The sequence below is a fragment of the Labrus bergylta genome, chromosome 13, assembly GCF_963930695.1.
Source record: "Labrus bergylta chromosome 13, fLabBer1.1, whole genome shotgun sequence".
Lineage (NCBI taxonomy): Eukaryota > Metazoa > Chordata > Actinopteri > Labriformes > Labridae > Labrus > Labrus bergylta.
Window position 1 is genome coordinate 20,745,939 of NC_089207.1, and position 19,531 is coordinate 20,765,469.

Consider the following 19,531-nt stretch of genomic DNA (forward strand, 5'->3'; position numbering starts at 1 on the left):
TATTTAACATGCCATTATGTTTTCTATCTTGTTGCTATGAAGCACTTTGTAACCTGGGATTCAAAAGGTGCTATAATAATACAGTTTGTTATTTGATGATGCACACATGCAATCATTGTTAAATAAAACTTTCACTGTACAAGGTGCAACATGACTCTCTATCTCTCCTGTTGCTCTGCAGGTTGACGCTCTCCTGACTGCAGCAGGTGATCGAGCTCACCTGGTCCTGGGCAAGGATCTTTAGATTTGCTTCATCTTCAATTAACGCTCTGGCTTCTAACATAGCAATGAGGAAGATGTGTTGTCCTCCATGGGGCTGCAGTCGATCTAAAAGCAGCGCAGAGTCTTTACTTAAAGGTTGAAGGAAAAACAGTGTTTGTCTTAAGGTGAAGAGGTCAAAGGAACCTCTGTACTTTACGGCTACTTTTAAATGTAGACTTTTTTTTTTTTTCACACTCATAGGACAGAAACATGAAGCTGGACACAGGATAAAATTGGAAAAACTGTAATGAGCAACTTTATTAAAACTTGGGAGTCACTCGGAGAGGAAACACCGACGTGTAATAAACACAAAAATACCTCTTTATAAATCAGTCCAAACAGAAGTGTGTAACTCAGTCCTTTACATCTGCACCAACAGTCTGTCAGGGCGCCGGCATTCAAAAGAAATCTGCAGCAGATGCTCGTCTTTTAGGAGTCACGATTGACAGTTTGGAGATGGCCTTCTTGCTGCTGGTGGGGGTCTTTTTAACTTTGGAGAGAGGGGTGGGCGGAGACTTCAAGACCCCAAACTTGGGTTTCTGCTGGGGGTCAAAGGGCACTCGAGACGAGCCGTCTGGACTCACCAACAGGCTGCGATCCGTCTTTCTGAACTCTGCAGCGTGACAGGAAACAAAAGGTCATACTTCACAGGTTACACAACATGACTGAGACAGACTGAACACTTAGAGCTCCCATTAGAAACCATAATATTCACACAGACAGCGTGCCATAAAAAAAGAAGCAGGAATCAGAGGTTTTTGATATATTAAAGGAGCAGTATGTAACTCTGACACCTAGTGGTTAAAATTAGTACTGCAGTCCAAATTCTAAACATTACAGAGAGCTGTTTCCCCCTGCCCCCTCCTCTTGAGAGTTAATGCTCACGTTTGGTTGCCATGTGGTGGACACTGAAGCTTCAGTGTTTAGCCAGCTCTGCATCGGTCTGTAAACCTTTCGGCGTTCTAACCTCTCCATTTTTCTAAAGCATTTCCAATATTGATCCTAGTTTGAGCACGTTTCTGCTCGTGGAGCTTATTAGAAACATGCAGAGGCTTTTTAGGTCGGGTACAATCACTTCTATCTGAACCACTTCTCTTGCCCACTTCCATCACTACAACACCTGTTGGTGTGACCCGATAACTGGTCTCATATCTGGCAAACGAGGGGCATCCAAAACAGCTGTGTCAGGGTGCCTTAAAACCACCTACCTACTCTGGTCCAAACAAGAGCATTCAGGACCAGAATCTAAAGTTAGAAGGAGGACATACTGGCTGCTGCATTGTTGTCAGAGAAGCCAGCACTTCAACATAGCATGTTTCTTTAATGTCTGATCATATAGTAAGGTACCTTTATCATTTCACTCACTACACATCTTACTGATTGGACCTTTAAGATCAGTAACATTTCATTACAAGATGATTTGTATCATTTCAAAACATACCTGCATAATTTTGCATTTCATGACTTTTAATGGAATTAAATACTTTTTTTTTCAGTGATTTCTTTTTTTTTTTTAATCATTGAACTTTTCTCTAAAATCGTGTGAAGTCTCACCTCGTCTCACGAGCAGAGTGTATCATCACACCACTACTGCACGGTGTTTCTCTGTTTCTAAAGGTGCAGAATCCACTCTGCCAGCTCCGTCTCTTACTGACAGTCAGTAAAATTACTACAGACACCTGAATGAACTCTCTGCGAAGAGCCCTTAACTATTTCTACACCCTCAGCTGAAGATAGCAAGTGCTCCATTCCCTGTTCTTCCTGTCACACTGAACCACTTAGCTCTGAACACAGTAATATTCAGACACAAGTGCTCCTTCCTCGTTCACTCATCTTCTTGTAGTTATGGTAAGTGAGCACATAAATGTGTGGCATTCTTACCGGCTGTCTTGTTGTTCTTGAGGCCGAAAGTCACCTTCTTGGACTCCGATTTGGGAGTTTGAGTCTTCTGTCGATTAAAAACACAAAAGAAGGTCAGTAACGTTACAATCAGGCGAGAGCAGAAACACACAGAAGAGGGAGTCGACCTCATTCACCTCTTTAAGAACAATGACTCTCACTTAATCTGACATCAAGCAGACGAGCAGGAGAACGACTCTTCTGGTCGGTTACAGATTTTGTTTTTCTCGCCCCAGGATGATGAAAATGCAAAAGATTGTTCATCCTTACAGTATCTGGGCATAAAAAGAAAACTCAGGAATGCAGCGTTTGGTTCCTATTCCACGAGGGGCCTGGAGCAGACTCACAGACGGGATCAGATATGCTTCAGCCTCGAAGATTTTTATATCTAGGGCTCAAAAACTTTCTGTGTTCCGCCTCCTATGAGTCGTGCTGTTCTGCTGAGAACAGATTTGAAAATGAAGATGCAGCAAATCTGCCTCACTGCACCAGCATGAGCCTTTGAACAATCAGCGTCTCTCTGATGATTCTCAGCCTGGACTCAGGGACTGTGAGGACAGTTTGAGTGACGTCACCCGTCTGTTCCTGCAGGGGGCGCTGGAGTCCCATCACTGGCGGTCTCCATGTTGGAAATGCTGTCTCAGTTTAACTTTCAGTCAACCTAACGACAGGCTGAGAGCTGGAGCTGATGCGGGTTTTAAGCCTCCTGACAAACCGGCTTTTTAGAATGGGTGTGTATGTGACTTCCTGTACTTCTGCAGCCAGCCTCCAGTGGACACTCGAGGAACTGCAGGATTTTGCACCTCAGCATTGGCTTCATTTTTCAACACTAGAGGTCGCCGCTTGTTTAAATCCTTCTCCCATTTTTTTAAAAAAAGGTTGCTTGACTTGAACTGTGGGATGTTACTTGGCAGTGAATCATTAGACATCCTGTCGACAGCCAGTGACGTCAGGTTGACCAGAAAATGTTTCAGAGCAGACACCATTTTTTTTTACTCGTCGTTGTCTCCTACAGCAGCAGCATAACGGCTCAAATATCATCATACAAACATCACACTTCATCTATGCAACAGTGATAAAACGATCACAGGAAGTGACTATTCCTGACAGATATCACTTCAGTTAGCGCCCGAGTATTTACATCCGTGTTTACATGAAGAGTTAAAAACAAACCTTCACTCTACACACTCTTAGCATCCATTTCCACATTTCATTCACAGATTTATTTTCCATCTCGTGCAGTGACTCATCTAGTTGAAGGTCTGACGGTTCAACAGTTTATTGATTCAGTAAATAGAACTCTGAACATCATGTGTCAAAATCGAAGAAGAAGAAGTAAAGAGCTGTTTTTGATTCAACTGCTGCCAACTGTTTCTGAAATATCTTCTTTCAGCCCCCTTAGAAAATCTCTAAAAGCTGACAGTTGTTCAGACAATGGAAACCAAAACCGCCTGCAGTGTTGCGCTCGCACCACCTGGGATCTGCAAGAGTCCCGGGGAGTGTGACAACAATCAGTGGCTGCACGTTACTAATGTCACAGCTTGTTGTAATCTAAAGACAAACTTTGTTACAGAGCGCTCTGTTCGCTCCAAAAAACTGAAGTAGTTCTAAACGCACGGGCTGTAGGTACACACACACAAATCGGCTAAATGAACAGGTGCAGGGCTCGCTCTGGGCATGATTATGAGTCAACGGCGCCGACGACCATCCTTCTTCATGTTCAAAGTATCGCTTCTTACTCTCACTACTGTTTTGAAGACAACCTGAACATTTGTTCCTTGAGGATCTGAATATCGCTCTTCTTCTGCTGTCGTGGAGTGCGTAGTGAGTGAGCGGTAATGCAACGTCGTAGCTCGTACAAGAAAAATCATCTGTGTGTTTGATTTGCATTTTATTTGACATTCTTTATTAATCCCTGAGGGGAGATTCTGGTCTCACACTTATAGAGAGACATGCTTCACACACACACACGCACACGAGCTGTGGTCGTGCATTAATGGAGAAACGTCAGAGTGAGGCAGCAACACGGGGATCACGACAGATGGTGATCAGGCTGCTCGGGAAGTGACCCGGCACATCTCCAGCCACCAGACTTAACTTCCACACTTTGGTCTGCACGGGGAGTTGAACCGACAGTGTGAGCTACTGCCGCCCAGAGTTGATGTCCCTACATGGAGGGTTATAAAGAGGCTTTTATATCACAGTCAGGTGTACTCAGTTCAGGGTTCAGGGTTCAGGTCAGACTGCTTCTTATTGGAGTATTATCGTATCGAGAGAAAAATGGAGGATGGGATGAGATTCATAGAGATGCATTTAGATTTTTAATGATTGTGTTAAAATCCACAGTTTGAGTCGTGTCTAGCTAAACTGAGGAGTAGAAAAGTTCTATTACGTCTGTCTCCGATCTGCTCTTTTCCACCTCCAGAACTTTCCTAATATGAACGGTGTTTTGGATCAGGTGGTCTCGGGCACGACTCAGGTGTACTCAAGCACCGTCTGTGAACTCAACGGTGCTCAAACAAGGAAGTGGACCACTACATGACATCACTCATCTTGTATAATGCTCTCGGGCACGGTACCACAAACAATCATGCCTAATGTGAAAACGCCATCACTTAGGTAAGAACAGGTTTCGTGCTGCTTCGTGCTGCTTCTGGTTCTTATGAGCATGAAAACATCTTTACAGGAAGCAAGAGAGATGAGGATAGGGTTGTCATGGTTACAGGATTTTATACTTAGTGTGACCGTAGTGGAAATCGATTGATAATAATACTCGTTTGATACCATGGCAACAAAAACAGGTTGCAAGGTGAACTCCTGCACATTGTCTCAGTTTGAACGAGTATGTTGGCAATGAATTTGAGCAATTCTGGATGGATTATTTTCTTCTTTTCTCACAGCTTTTTACAGATAATGTTCTTTACTATCCGTCAGTAAAATAACAGACGGTTTCATTGAAAGTAGTTTGAGTTGAGATGTTTACCTTCTTGCTGTGCTGCGGGGTGCTGAGGCCTCCCTTGGTCTTGCTGGACCGGGGGGTGCTGAGGCCGCCCTTGGTCTTGCAGAAGAGCGGCGTTGGAACGGCAGCGTTGCTCTGAAACGTGACAAAGTCGGACCCTGAGGGCGTCTTCATCTTCTTTTTGGGCTTTTTAGCAGCTAGAGGCGTTGACTGCTCGCTCACATTCTGTAATAAAAAAAGTTATTTAGAAGTCTTAAAGCGTGTTCAGACATTTAAATCTAATGTGAGCCATTTAACTTTTTTTTTTTTTTTCCCAAACACTCACACTGTCTCCGTTGGTCTGCTCCGGTGCTGCGAGGCCGTTGATCGATGCAGCCGCCTCCACCTCCTCAGCCTCAAACTCGAACACCACAGGAATCTTCCTCTTCTTCTTCTTGGCTGATTTCCCAGAGGAGGGCACCTCCGATACTCCCAGCAGGAGCTCCGCGTCTGCACTGCCATCCACCTGCGCCTCGGATGAATCTTTGATGTCTCCAGCCTGAGCTGCCGCCGGCTTCTTCCCGCTCTTTTTCTTCTTCTTCGCGGGTGTTGTCGTCTCACACAGCGGTTTCTCAGCATCCGACACCTGAGCCATTTCTGCCACCACTGCCGCTCCCTCATCCTCCACCGCAGCCTCCGTTTCTTTTTCATTCTTCTTTGCTTTCTTCTTCAGCGGGGTTGCAGAGCTGTCATGTGCAGCCTCAGCTGTCGCTTCCTCCCGCTCGGCCGCCTTCTTTGTCTTCTTTTTAAGTGGGGTGGCCGTTTCTTCTGGTGATGGAATACCAGCTACGGCCTGTCCTCCCTCTTCCTCAGCTGCACCCTCAACCTCTTGCACCTCCTCCTTGTCGGCAGGCTGCAGGTTCTTTTTCTTCTTTTTCCTCTTTGCTGGGGTTCCATTTTCCTCACAAAGTGCTGCTGGGGGATCTGCAGCCTCCTTCAATTCTCCCTCAGCCTTCAGGCCCTCCTCCTCTTTCTTCTTCTTCTTGGCAGGAGTTTCTGTCTCAGTCTCAGGTGTTTTTGTCGTTATTTCTGCTTCTTCCAACTCAGCCACAATCTCATCCGTTTGTGACTTCAGGCCCTTCTTCTTCTTCTTCTTCTTCTTCTTCTTTTTCTCAGATGCTGCAGCTCCAGAGGAAGTCTCTGTACTTTTTGAAGTCTGCTGCTCCTCGGCCACCTCAGGCTGGAGCTCCTGATTCTTGCTTTCTGTCGATTCTTCCGGTTGGTCCTGGCTGTCTGGGGTTTGTTCGCTGGCTTCCTCTGTGACTGTGACTGAAGGCTGTTTCTTCACCTCAGAAAGGAGCAGAGTTTCTGCCTGCCCGTCTGCAGCTGCTGCATCTGTGACTTTTACAGATGAGATGCAGCTTTCCTTCTCTTCTTGTGAACTCTCTGTTTTACCTCCTACAGTCTCTTCGCTTGCACTCAAATCTTGAGCCAGACTCTGCTCCTGTTCAGACGTCTTGGTGTTTTCCTCAGAATCTGCAGCACCTACCTGCACGGCTTTCTTTTTCTTCTTTTTCTTCTTCTTCTTTTTCTTCTTGTCACTGTTTGCCGTCACATCAGCTGCGTCACTGACATCATTTCCTGAGTCTTTGTTTTGACTGTCTGATTTGGATGCCTCCTTTTTCTTCCCTGAAGAAGCAGAAACACGGATCAGATAGATGTCACTGTTTGCACTGTACTTCTCTCTGAGTGGTCTGGCCGTTTCGGACGCCCCTCGGTTTACCAGATATGAGAGCAGTTATCAGGTCAAACCAACAGGTGTTGCAGCGATGGAAGCGGGCAAGAGAACTGGTTCAGATAGAAGTGATTGTACCCGACCTAAAAAGCCTCTGCATGTTTCTAATAAGCTCCACGAGCAGAAACGTGCTCAAACTAGGATCAATATTGGAGATGCTTTTGAAAAATGGAGAGAGGTTAGAACACAGCAAGGTTTACAGACCGATGCAGAGCTGGATAAACACTGAAGCTTCAGTGTCCACCACATGGTTAACCTGCGTGAGCATCGACTCTAGAGAGGAGGGGACGGGGGGAGACAGCGCTCTACAATGTTTAGAATTTAGACTGCAGTACCCATTTTAAACACTAGGTGTCAGAGTTACATACTGCTCCTTTAAATAATCTAACGTTGCATCATTCTCGTCACTTTAGCATGTGAGGTGAACAAATGTTGGTTTCAGAGTCAGAATATGAAACACAGTGAAATGTTACCTGAATATTTTAAAGCAACAAAACTTCTGTTTCCTACAAACTCTAAATGATTTAAATTCATGAATTATTTATCAGTGTATTCAGTTCATTTTCTGATAACTTTTCATCTCCCAGCAGGCTGTAAATCATGAGATACCTTTCTTTTTCTTGGCAGCTGGAGCCTCCTCCTGGTCTTCCTCTTCCTCCTCCCTGTTTCGTCTTCTTTTCTTCATCCTCTTCCTGCTGCCGAAATATTCATCGTCCTCGTCTGTGGAGACCTCCTCCGGATAGTCGTCCTGAGGGAAGATGCCTGAAAGCCAGGAGGAGACGGAGAGAGGTCAAAGATCGAGAAGAGTGATTCTGTTTTCATTCGATATCAAATCTAGAGTGAATTAAGAGACGGTGTGATGGAGAGCTCCTACCTTCACTGATGTCACGCAGCCTGAAATACGACACCGGACCCCGAGAAGAGAATAGAAGAGAGGGGAGGAGAATACAAACATGAGTTCAGAAATAAAAACACAACTTCACAAAGAACCAGGATTCCAGCAGAGGACCAGCTTAAAGCTTCCACACGCTCACACAGGTGTTCTTCATGATTCTAGCTGATTAGAGCGGGACAGGTTGTTTAGAGGCGGAGCCATGGTGAGAAGTTATGATGTCATAACTCTGAAGCAACAACGATGTCACACATTTTGATTGGCTGTTTGTCGGAGAGTTTACAGGTGAAGTTTTCACAGGTCTGTGGACAGAGGATACGGATGAATGCTCTGAATCTGTGGAGGATTTTTTTTACCCCAAAATACAATAACAGTTTACCGGCTTACCGCCTGCTACCAGTAGGTGGCGTCATAACAAACACTGAACATTGGCGTGTAAAGAAGTTCAGACATGGACTCTCATCAGGTGCTCTGACAGAATGAAATAATTATTCATGAGCTGATCTTTTCATGGCTGATGAACTATAACGTTTGAGACCACAGTCTGATTTGATGACAGGAAGACATACAAGTGTGGTTGTCACAGATTCATTAAGAATCTGCTTTTTTGAAAAACCAGAAAGAATTATTAACCAGACAATCGTGAAGTAAATGTTATTTTAAATCATCTAAGACAAAAGGAGGAAACACATTGAAAAAGTTCAGAGGGAATTAGACTCTTGTTTTCTAATGCTGCTGGCTATCTGTCCTTAAGGCAGCCACACACACACAAGCACACTTAGCATTAAGCTTGTACTCACACTTTGATGATCTTGTAGAGTCTCTGTCTGTTGTGGCTCGGCGTGTTGCTCCGGCTGGCGAACACGAACAGTTTGTCTGCCAGGGCTGTGTAGTCAAACTACACACACACACACACACACACACACACACACACACACACACAGACACACAGACAGCTAATCAGAAACTAATCTCCATTACGTGTCTCTCCTCTGAATCGGACTGATGAGCAGATGAAGAAGCTTCAGAGTGAAAGACACGATAATCCACCTGCTGATAAACTTTTAATTCCTTTCCTTCCTTTTCTCCAAAGAATCCCTCAAGTTTCTATTTTGAGACTGTTAGACTTCAAAGTGTCTTCTAACAGGACCCTCACTCCCAAAGAGAACACCAAGACACATTCAGGGGCTTCAACTTTCGTGGTGTGTTCGAGGACACTTGGACAATCTAGGTTAGATCTGCAAGATATCTTGAAGGACATTTTAAAGCTTATTTTGTTCTGTTAGTTAAACATGAAAAGCGAATCTTAAAGCGATACAGGCAGTGATTATCAGACCTCCCTGCTTTGATTGAGGGGGAGGGGAGGGTTGATCCTTTAATGGAGTTTAAGTCTATAATAAAAAAATGTAAGCAGTCAAGAGAACTGGTTCAGATAGAAGTGACTGTACCTGACATAAAAATACTCTGCATGTTTCTAATAAGACTCTAGAGAGGAGGGGGAGAGACAGCGTTCTGCAATGTTTTGAAATTAGATTGCAGTACCCATTTTAAACACTAGGTGCCAGAGTTACATATTGCTCCTTTAAAACATTGCTATCATATCTTTTTATAAATAAGAGTAAAAACAATCTGCCTGCATGAACATAAAACACAGAGCTGATTGGCTGTCACAGATAGAAACCCCAAACAGAGTCAGAGTGCCGTCATTCATTCACCTGCAGGACTGGACCCACGTCTTCATCACACGGCATCTCTGTGTCCGAGTCCTCCAAGTGAAGAAGCTCATCTTCTTCATCATCATCATCATCATCTTCCTCCTCCTCCTCGTCCTCGATTTCATTTGGTTTTCGGCCTTAAAAGAAGAAAACAGCTCAACTGAAGTTTAAACATTTAAAGGGAAAGGAGAACCTCTGCAGCCTTTTTAGTCACATATTCTCACTTTATCAAAAAGTCTGCTTCTGCACTCTGCATATTCAATATCTGGATATTGATCATATTTCTGAACTAAGGATGCACTTCTAAAAGAGAAACGAACTTCTACAGAAACAGGAGGTTTCTAACACTCTAAATGTGTGTCCTTGATTTTCCTCAAAGTGTGGTAGTAAGACATCGAACTACTTATTTAGAAATATGTTCTTATTAACAGAGATCCAGGAGTGTATGATTTCTGTGTTTTCTCTGGAGATGTACCATTGATCTGCTTTCCTTTCTTGCCGACGGGCTTGCTTCTTCTTCTTGTTGTTGTTGTTTTCTCCTCTTCTTCCTCTTGGTCCTCTTCAGAGGCCTGTCCCGAGTCGGAGTCTGACTCATGTGCTGCTTTCACCTCGTTCATCAAGTCCTCGATGGCAAACGGAGCCTGATCGATGATGGTGCTGAAGATGCTGTTGCAGATGGCTCCGAAAAGACTCCGACTAGAATAACCAAAAAAAAAAAAAAAAAAACACACAAAGAGAAGCAACAGGTGGATGAGGCGATGCTGTGTTTAATATTCTGAGACATTCCTGCTCAGACTGATCCTAAACTGCACAGTCACTTTGAAATGCAGATAGAATGAGACGTGCACAAGGTGTGGAAAAAGAATCAAAGATTATCAACAGAACTCCTGCTGCACCACCATGAAGTACAGAAAACCATCTGGAAGGAGATTCATACACACTCCTGCAGTGAGGGACGGGGTGTGAAGGAGACAGAGAGGGTGAGATAACACGGACTTACTCTTTTGTTTTTGCTGCTGTTCTGCAGAATGGCTCGATGAGTATTAAATTCTGATCAGCAGTGAGCTGTAGAGAGGAAAGAGAAGAGCACATTTGAGATGACTCAGGAAGACAACGTGTTGGAACACGGGAGGAGCATTAAAGGGATACTTCACACGGTTGAAACATGAATCTGTATTGACATTGGGTCATATATGTAGTAGAAATGTGAAATACATTTTGAAGTTGGTGCCTTCTTGACTGAGAAAAGGCAGAAAGTGTCTTTTTGGCTCATGTGGATGAAAGACACCAAATCCCAGAATGCACAGCACCGCAGGCCACTCCCACTAAGGTCCTATATTTATAGACTACAAATACGGCCATTTCCTCAACTGATTCCGAGATGTCTTTCAGGAATTGGCATCTTGGAAATTCCTGGCAGAAAACAGACTCTATGTCTGTGTCCATAGACAAACAGTGAGAGCACCAACACTACCAGTCCGCCCCAGCTCGAGCCGGCCCCGGCTCCTCGTCCTCACCGCCGCCGACAGGCAGGCCTTATGTCTCAGCTGCTGAGCTGGCAATATGGCAATATAGCAATATAGCGGTGAGACGGTTGCTGCCAGACGTCTCGCCGCTATATTGCGGCACATAGAGATAGCCCAAACAGCCGATTCGAGCACAAGACCTTCAAAATCCCCTTCATCCATATCAGCTTTTTTTGCCATTATCAGCTTTCTCCATAGAGCCTGTTAGCATAGCTTCCAAGCAATATGGCGGACGTTAAGTTTTGATTCTGGGAGTGAGTTCCCACCCACTGATCTGGGATTGGTGTAGCTTTAGTGGTCAAAAATATGAGGAACTGGCGTTGTAGTTTCACCCCGCTAACCATTACAGTTTACGATGGTGCAAAATGACGATTTTTGCGTCACTGGAAGCTCCTTTTCAGACTAAGAAATACAAAGATTTCCTGCCTCAGGGGAAAATGAGGGCGGGATGCACGACCATTCAAAAATACTACCAGGTTTCTAATGATACAAAGCTTAATGCAAATGGGTGAAGTATCCCTTTAAGGCCCCTCAGATCCTGACAGGTCTGCGATGAAGTGCTCCTGGACAAACTGTGCTGCTGCTATCCGTACTCATTTAATGTTCAATCATCGCAAAACACAGCTGGAACAACGCCTGTTCTTCTAATGAAGATGTAGCTACAAGTGTGGAGTGGTATGCAGCAGGGTTTTCAGGATAACAGAATTTAAACTTCCACTCTCACAACACAACAGCGTAGGAGCTGTAGCTGCAAGTCAAAACTCTGCTGCTGCACCTTCAACGTATGACGCCACAGCATTTACCGGAACAGAGAACGACATGCTGGTGATACAGGAAGGTGACATTCAGACTCTGCAGGCCCAGCGGTAGATTAACTCAACGATCTGGAGACTGTCTGCACCATAGACTGCAACGCGGGTTGTCTGCACTGATGTGCTATTAAACAGAGCTTTTGTTTTGCAACGCAGACGTGTCTCAGGTCGTACAGACCAACACCAACGTTATTTCCACTTGAGAAACAAGAGTGGAAACAAGATGTAATCATGACTCTCCTCCTTTTTATTTAGACCTAAATGAAAGGATCAAATTAACTAAATCTGCAGCAGGAGAAGAGCTAAATTGGTTTAGACACAGATTAGTCTTCTTTATCCGGTGTGACAGATAAAGAGTCAGGACTCCACGGAGACGGGCTGGAAACATTCAGATTAGTGAGCTTCCCTCCTGTTCAGAGCAGATTCAAGCAAACGCAGGACAAAACCTTGAGGCAGGGCAAAGGATGGAATTAGCTGCTTTGTTTTCTTCACCTCTCTCCGCAGGGTTTAAGAGTTTGGGTCGTATAAAAAACGTTCCAATATGAGGAGAACCCAAAGAGGTTGTCTGTTTTCTGTTTTCTGGCTTCTGTAACACAGTCGGGGCAGCAGTGAGACCTTAAAACCCGGAATTATAAACGTGCAGGCCTGCAACTCTGAAGTTGAGAAGTCAGGGATTAAGTTTGTTTGATTTATTCCATTTAAGAAACTGTCAGGAAGCAGTGATGGAGGAAAAACTTAATTTCAGACTCTGCCAGCTTGAGATCAAGGTTTGTTGAAAGTTTTTAAGTTACCAGAGCTGCATCCAAATTCCCCCGCTCGACCCAAACTCGCCCTTTAGAAGGCTCCAGTGAGGGGAATTATTCCCCGTTTAAAAAGAGGTAGTGGACATATTGCTCTTGATGCAGAGAAGTAGGCAGAACACTCCCAGGATGCTTTGCAAACTGAGGCAGTGCAACATGAAATGTGGCTCCTGGCGAGGAGACGGAAGACAACTTCTTTGAAACTTTCACTCCCTTTGACTGGCTTTGTGGTTTAAACGATCTCGATTCACAGATGCAACCTAAACATGCAGACACTGTACTAGTGTTGTAGTCAAGACCACACCGAGACCAGAGTGCTCAGAGACCGAGACAAGACAGAATTGTAGGGATCAAGACTCAGTCAAGACCAAGACCATGGCAGGGTGAGACAGAGTCCATAAATATCACTGAAAAATCCTCATCTTGTGTGCAGGGGGCGTGTCACTCACTTAGACCCTAACACCGGGAAGGTTGCAGTTGTAACCGGGGGATAAAAATCTAACTACAAATGAATTCAAGTTATTTGTTCTTTTAGAAAGAGACATTTTCCTTCCTATCATAGTGATGAAGAGGAAAAATAGCCGATCAGTGGTGGCCTTGATTTAAAATCAGGAGTCCACCCAGCCTGAGACCGAGACAAGGCCGAGTAAAAATGCTTTCTATTCTGAGACGAGACCAAGTCTTCAAAAAGTGGTCTCGAGAACGGTCTGGATTTTGAGTACTACAACACTAAACTGTACTCGGGGTCTGGATTTTGGTGTATGCAGGAAAACACTGTCTGTACGGAGAGCAAAAGATGGCCGAACAAAATCAACAAAAGCGATCAGGGATGCAAACATTTTGAAAATCAGGGCTGATACTGATACCGAATTTGAATACATTTCAATTCCATTTGTTTCATGACTTCTTTTAGTGTCAGACTCCCACAATGCCGACACATTCTCTCACATTTCACGATGAGAACAGATTTCTGATCCTAAAAAGCAGAAGCGTGCCCGTGCACAGTGGTGTAGTACCTCTGCAGAGCCCACAGCTGCCAGCTCCGACATGTAGACGTCCAGGACGTGAAACTGCAGCCCGCAGGGCGCCTCGCTGCCGCTCTGCAGGAGCTGAGTCGTCAGCAGCTCCAGAAACCTGGACACCACGCTGAGGAGAGAGAACGAGTGCACACCGTTACTCCCTTCTAAATCACGTTAGAATATGTCAACAGCAGTCTTTGTGGGCGAGTCGGCATCCTGTTATTAAACCCTATAAACACCCCATGTCCTATTTTAAACTGTAACATGATTAAAACAGACGACACCCTCTCGCTCTTACTAAAGAGCGTGAGCTCTTACTACGTAAACAGACAAAACAGAAACATTACCTGCTGTCCCAGTTTTTCTTCTTCAGCAGTTCAAACATTCGTCTGAACATGAAGCGAACCAGCTGTTAAAGAAAGAAATGTTTATTTTAATTGATCTTGAACAACATTTCCCAGAATGCACCACATACATGTTCAAAAAACACTTTTGATTTTACACCTCAGGTCACACGTTCACACTCACACACTGATGGTAGAGGCTGCTGTGTGAAGAGACCATCAGTACTAACTCATCCATTCATATTCACACCCCGCTGACAAAGCAACGGGAGCAATTTGAGGTTAAGTGTCTTGCCCAAGGACATATCGGACATGTTGCTGCAGGAGCTGGGGATCAAACCTCCGACCCTCCTGTTGAGAGAGGGCTGACTCTACCACTGAGCCACAGCTGACCAAATCCAGCAGCTTGTAAACCAGACAGAGTTCGTACGACCTGTCAGCTCTGTCAGGTTGTTGGAGATGTTTATTTGAAGACAATAAAGACGAGTCAGAATCAACACCTGATGACGTTACCTGATGACTCCCTCTCTGCCTCTCTAACGACACTTTGCTAAGTTTGAGTTTGTAATCCGAGTTCTCCAAGGAAACGTCTCAGCTGGTTAACAAATGTGACAAGGTCCAAAACATCAGTAATGATCTATTAGGCAGGTAAGGCAGGAGTGTTTGTGATGGCTGTCACTTTAACAGAGACACCAGTAAAACACTTTATTCCGCTTCAGGTGTCTACTCATGTTTGCATCCATGTACCAACCGTGTAAACTGGGACTACACACTTCCCCCTTGGTGGACAAGGAAGTCTTTTATCTATCTCTAAATCCAGGTCTCTCTCTCTCTGTGTTTGTTAGTCGAGTTTCTAAACAACCATTCGTCCGATAGACGTCACACTGGGCGGGTGTATTGCTGTTCACCCAAAGACGTGCACTGCGGATTGTGAAGTTTAGATAAGCTCATGTTGTTGTTGAAACATTTGGGCGCAGCACGATGGAATCAAAACCTACTTGAAACACGAGACAAGCGGAAAAGGACACACGCGACGCATGCGCAGAAAGAGACTCGTTTAAGTCAATGGTACTTAGGTCGCTGAGTGGACTGGACTGGACATCTGACATTGCAGCGAAAGTTTAGAGTTTCATTTCTCTAAATCTTAAGTACTGAATAGAGCCCTCCTTTCTGTAAACAACACACACGCAGAAGGAGACTCGCCCAAGTTAATGTTATTCATGTCCACATTAGCTAACCTTCTTTAACTAAAGGCTTCCCTCGCTTTAAAACTTATTTGGGCCCCTTGGCTGACCACAGAACTACACGTTGTCCCTCGTCTATCCTGACCAGCCACGTTCTCACCAAACAATACAAACAAGCGCAACCTGAACGGGAACTGCACTGGTTGTATAAATCACATAACGGGATCTTTTAGGATCATTTTAGTTTGTAAAACATATTTTTTATTAGAAAGTAACTGAAGTTAGACTTTACATTCATGGTCTGAGGTAATCAAACATATTCTTAAAGGAAAGCTTTGAATTACTACAGTCTGAAACTACAAGCTGATGGAAAGTGTCATCTCATCGAGCATCCTCCTCACGCTCACCTGGAAGAACTTGTCCATCCGCAGCCGGTCGATACCGGTCCACTCCCGTTTGAAGGTCTGCAGGAAACTCTCCAGGTACAAAATCTCTGCAGGTGAACAAACACACACATCATCGTCACATGATGAACAAAACAGCACCACTCTCAGGGGGGCGTGGCCTGATTCTGACTCGTTCACACTGAAATAACGAGAGAGGATGAAACCACGCGTGGTTCACTTACGTCCGTCGATGTGGTGGAAGCTGTGAATCAGGCTGGAGATTTGGTTCGACAGCTCCTCCTGAAACACAAGTAAGAATTAATGTCCTATCAGGGAGGAGAGTTTCACATTTAAACATGAATGAGCTAAAAAATAAAGACTAACATGGATATGAAAGGCTTACAGACGTTGACATTTATCAAATAATCTGAGCTTTTTAAATATTTATTCATAAATCAATCCAAATTAAATTAACTGGTAACACCTCATACTTCTTAATGACAACTTGTTGCAGACGACTGAAACATTATATCCAACTGAACGTTTTGTTGTTTCCAGAGAGCTTTCCCCTTAACCCCCCCCCCCCCCCCCGTATGAGCAGCCATGATATTAGAGCCTGGCGGATTAATCGGCCGATATTAGCAAATCCAGTGACTACTGGTATCGGCTAATTTTAGCGCAGATATTACAAGATTTATTCACCAGTTAAAAAGCATTTCATTTGAGTTTCATTGTATTAAACTAGCAGTTCTCTGTCACCAGCAGAGGGCGCTATAAGGATTACAACAAGCATCATCACTCTCCAGAGTGTCAGGCGGTGCAGCATGTTCATGCTCAGTTACTTTCCAGCTGAGTGACCATCTTGTCTTCATTATAAATCTTTTTCTAAAGTGTTTGATAACTGCCTTTGAGGGATCAACACAATACATTTGTATATCTATATATTTATCTCTACAGATCGGAGAAAGATATCGGCACATATATCTGTCTACTTGACAGACGGTTGACGGCTCTGTGTTTGATCATCCTCTGTGACTGACAATCATCAAAACACTACTGCACTGTATTTATATTCCAGTCTAACAGATAACTCGATGTGTCTAATGGTTTCGATATCGAAAAGAAAAACAACCGTGTCACCTTTTGGAGGAAACAATTATATCATTTGTCTGTAACGTTCAAGGGTAAGAAAGGTTACGGTAAAGTTAGTAAATATAGATCATCCAGCATTCTGTTGCTGTGTTTCTCCCACACATGGACGTCACATGCCGAGTGTACCAGAAGAGGGCAACAGTAATGCATTTCAGCAAAAGAAGTCTTCATCTTTATTAACCTGTGTGTAACCTCGCAGCTCCGGGTCTGCAGCCAGTGATCAGAATGATTTGTTTTCTTTTTTTTTGTCTAGAAGGATTATTCTCGTCCTCTTCCTGTTATTTTGAGGCGTTTAAAAGAAGGTCACAGGCAGAAGCAGGTCATACCTGCAGCAGGGGTTTGTCCTGCATCCACAGACAGTAGAAGAGACCTTTCCACAGCTTGAGCACCTCATCGCTTGAGAAACCACCTGAGCAGAGGAGGAAAACAAATATCAAAGGGTTAGAGTTACCTGCATATCTAAAATTGATTATTATTCATTCATTGTGTGGAGGAGAGGGCAACTTTTGATCTGTGATAACCTGCGACATCATTTTAAATCACACACCTGGTGGACTCTTCACCTATTAGCAAGCCAAAATAGGATCCCACCAGGTACGATTTTAAAGGTTATCGTTGCTTTCTCACAGATTACTGATGATGTGTTTGACATTTAATCTTCAAGCTAACTCTCATCCACACGTGTGCATGAGCTACCAGGGATTAAATCACCCTCCAAACTATCATAAAGCTGGGATTAGTCCCTTTAAAACATGAATACATTATTTAATCACACCCTGTAATGCCTTAGTGTTAGCCGCTATTTCCGAGCAGTGACGATAGTTTGAGTTTCGCAGTTGTTAGCAGAGCAGTGAAACGCGGTGCTGCTAGCTCACCTGCTTCCTTCTGAGATCTGACATTAATGTACTTCCTCAGCTTCTTGATCGCCTTGGTCCGGATGGGCTTCTCGTTGGAGGCCAGTCTCTGGGCGAACTGGATCTCTGGCTCCTGAGTCGACGCCATGTTCAGTTCGCATCGGTTCACGTGGAGAAGCTTCACTACGCTGCTTTGCTCCACTTCTTCCTCCCCACGTTTCGCCCCCCCATGTGACGCGGACTGATGACGTCGGCCGCGCTCCACAAAACGGTGTAGTTCCGCGTAGATCCCCAGGGTGGCAGGCTGATGCTGCCACACCAGCTTTTAATGCACTAATTTGACCCCGGACTTCTTTGTGTACTGAAATCAAGTTCCACGAACAATTTCGAGGAAGATAGAAATTTAACTTCTGCTATAAAAAAAAAAAAAACAAAAAAAAAAAAAAAAACAAGGGCAGCAAAGAGGTCAAACACAGGGTTAAAATAAATAAAGTAGTCAGGGGTGTGTCCAGACTTTTTGGACTGGGGTGGCCCAACTGGGACGCTGACTTGTGCAGGGGTGAAGCCTGAAGTTTGTGTGCACACAGCTGAATGAAGAGCGTTTATTTACGCCTTCTGTCTGCAAATGATCCACGTCCAAAGTTACAAGTTGAAAACAAACATCTGCAGAAGCAGAGCGGGATTTTCTGACACCAACATACCAAGGTGCATGAAGAGGGAAAGGCTTGAAGAGGTCAAAAAGCTCCAGCCAACACTTGTAGCATGAAAATTCATTTCATTAACAAATCAGACCAACGCGTTTTGGCTTGTGGCCTTCAGCAGGGTCATGCTGAAGGCCACAAGCCAACACTATGAGCTGCCTGTTGGAACACAGCCTGAATAGTTGGTTTCAACATGCAATAGGTCCCACCTCTGGAAATAAGCAACAAAGCCCATTAAGATGGTTTAAATGTAAATCCTGCGTAGCCAATCAGAGTTTACGATTCTGGGTTGGCCCCTGTAATGGTTGTTGTGAGTGTGCATCAATTTAAAAACACTGTACATCAATTTATCCATGCTGGGTTTTCAAATGCAGCCTGTAATTTAAATGTCATGTGTGTGGTCTATGTAATTCTGTTTTCCTGAAAGCTGGGCGAGGAAAGCATTTTAATACTGAAGATGACATGCAGCGCGAGACGAAAGAAGCTTCAGTAATAGGCACGCGGATGGAGGGACACGTAACTGACAAGTGCTTTTAATGCATGAAAGACTAAAACAGGAGAAAAAACTGAAATGAATAAGAAGTAGAGAGGGTGAAAGATGTAGAGTGGGCCATATCTCACCAATCTAGCATTTCAAGGCTCTTCTTGTGTAATCTTCACTCCTGGCAGGAGAATCCAATTGGAAAAGAAGAGGTGCAAAAAAAAAAACAGAGTTCAACATGTTTACTTCACATGCATGTATTTAAATGAAGACATTGCAGATAATTACTTTCATTCCTTCTTCAAGTTGGTTTATGCTCTCTGGAAATGTCCAGCTTTTAGAGGAACAAATGTTCATGTTCCTGAAGAGCACTGACTGAGTGGTAGGATCATAACACTAGATAAGCAGACACAGAGGAGACCACATGGTTTCCAGAGGTGACCTAAATGACATTTATCTTGAATTATCTTCTAAACGTTTATTGTGACAATCACTGACATGGTGGTTGATCTTTTTTTTTTTAACATCAGAAAATAGGAATAGACCAGGGGTTCACGAACCGAACCCCCAAAATAAGGGTGCCAGAGACTGGAGACCCCCACTGTCCATGGAGGTGGTTGAGGCATATAACATAGTGCAGTGCCACACACACACACACACACACACACACACACACACACACACACACACACACACACACACACACACACACACACACACACACACACACCAAAGGACTATTCAAACAAAGTATTTCTGATTCTGAAGTTCA

At 44.1% G+C, this 19,531-nt stretch overlaps 1 protein-coding gene across 1 annotated transcript; it reads right to left on the bottom strand.

The window, feature by feature from the left end:
• Positions 1-489: 489 nt before the first annotated feature.
• On the bottom strand, positions 490-17,807 carry LOC109985184 (ribosomal RNA processing protein 1 homolog B). The gene is made up of 16 exons (XM_065962255.1): positions 17,599-17,807; positions 17,050-17,132; positions 15,814-15,871; positions 15,593-15,678; positions 14,005-14,066; positions 13,655-13,784; positions 10,501-10,565; positions 9,976-10,196; positions 9,501-9,637; positions 8,586-8,683; positions 7,768-7,787; positions 7,503-7,655; positions 5,445-6,787; positions 5,144-5,344; positions 2,143-2,209; positions 490-874 (listed from the first exon to the last, which is right to left on the bottom strand). The coding sequence occupies exons 1-16, from the start codon at positions 17,723-17,725 to the stop codon at positions 660-662; spliced, it is 3,066 nt and encodes a 1,021-aa protein (XP_065818327.1). The 5' UTR covers positions 17,726-17,807; the 3' UTR covers positions 490-659.
• Between the last annotated feature and the right edge of the window lie 1,724 nt (positions 17,808-19,531).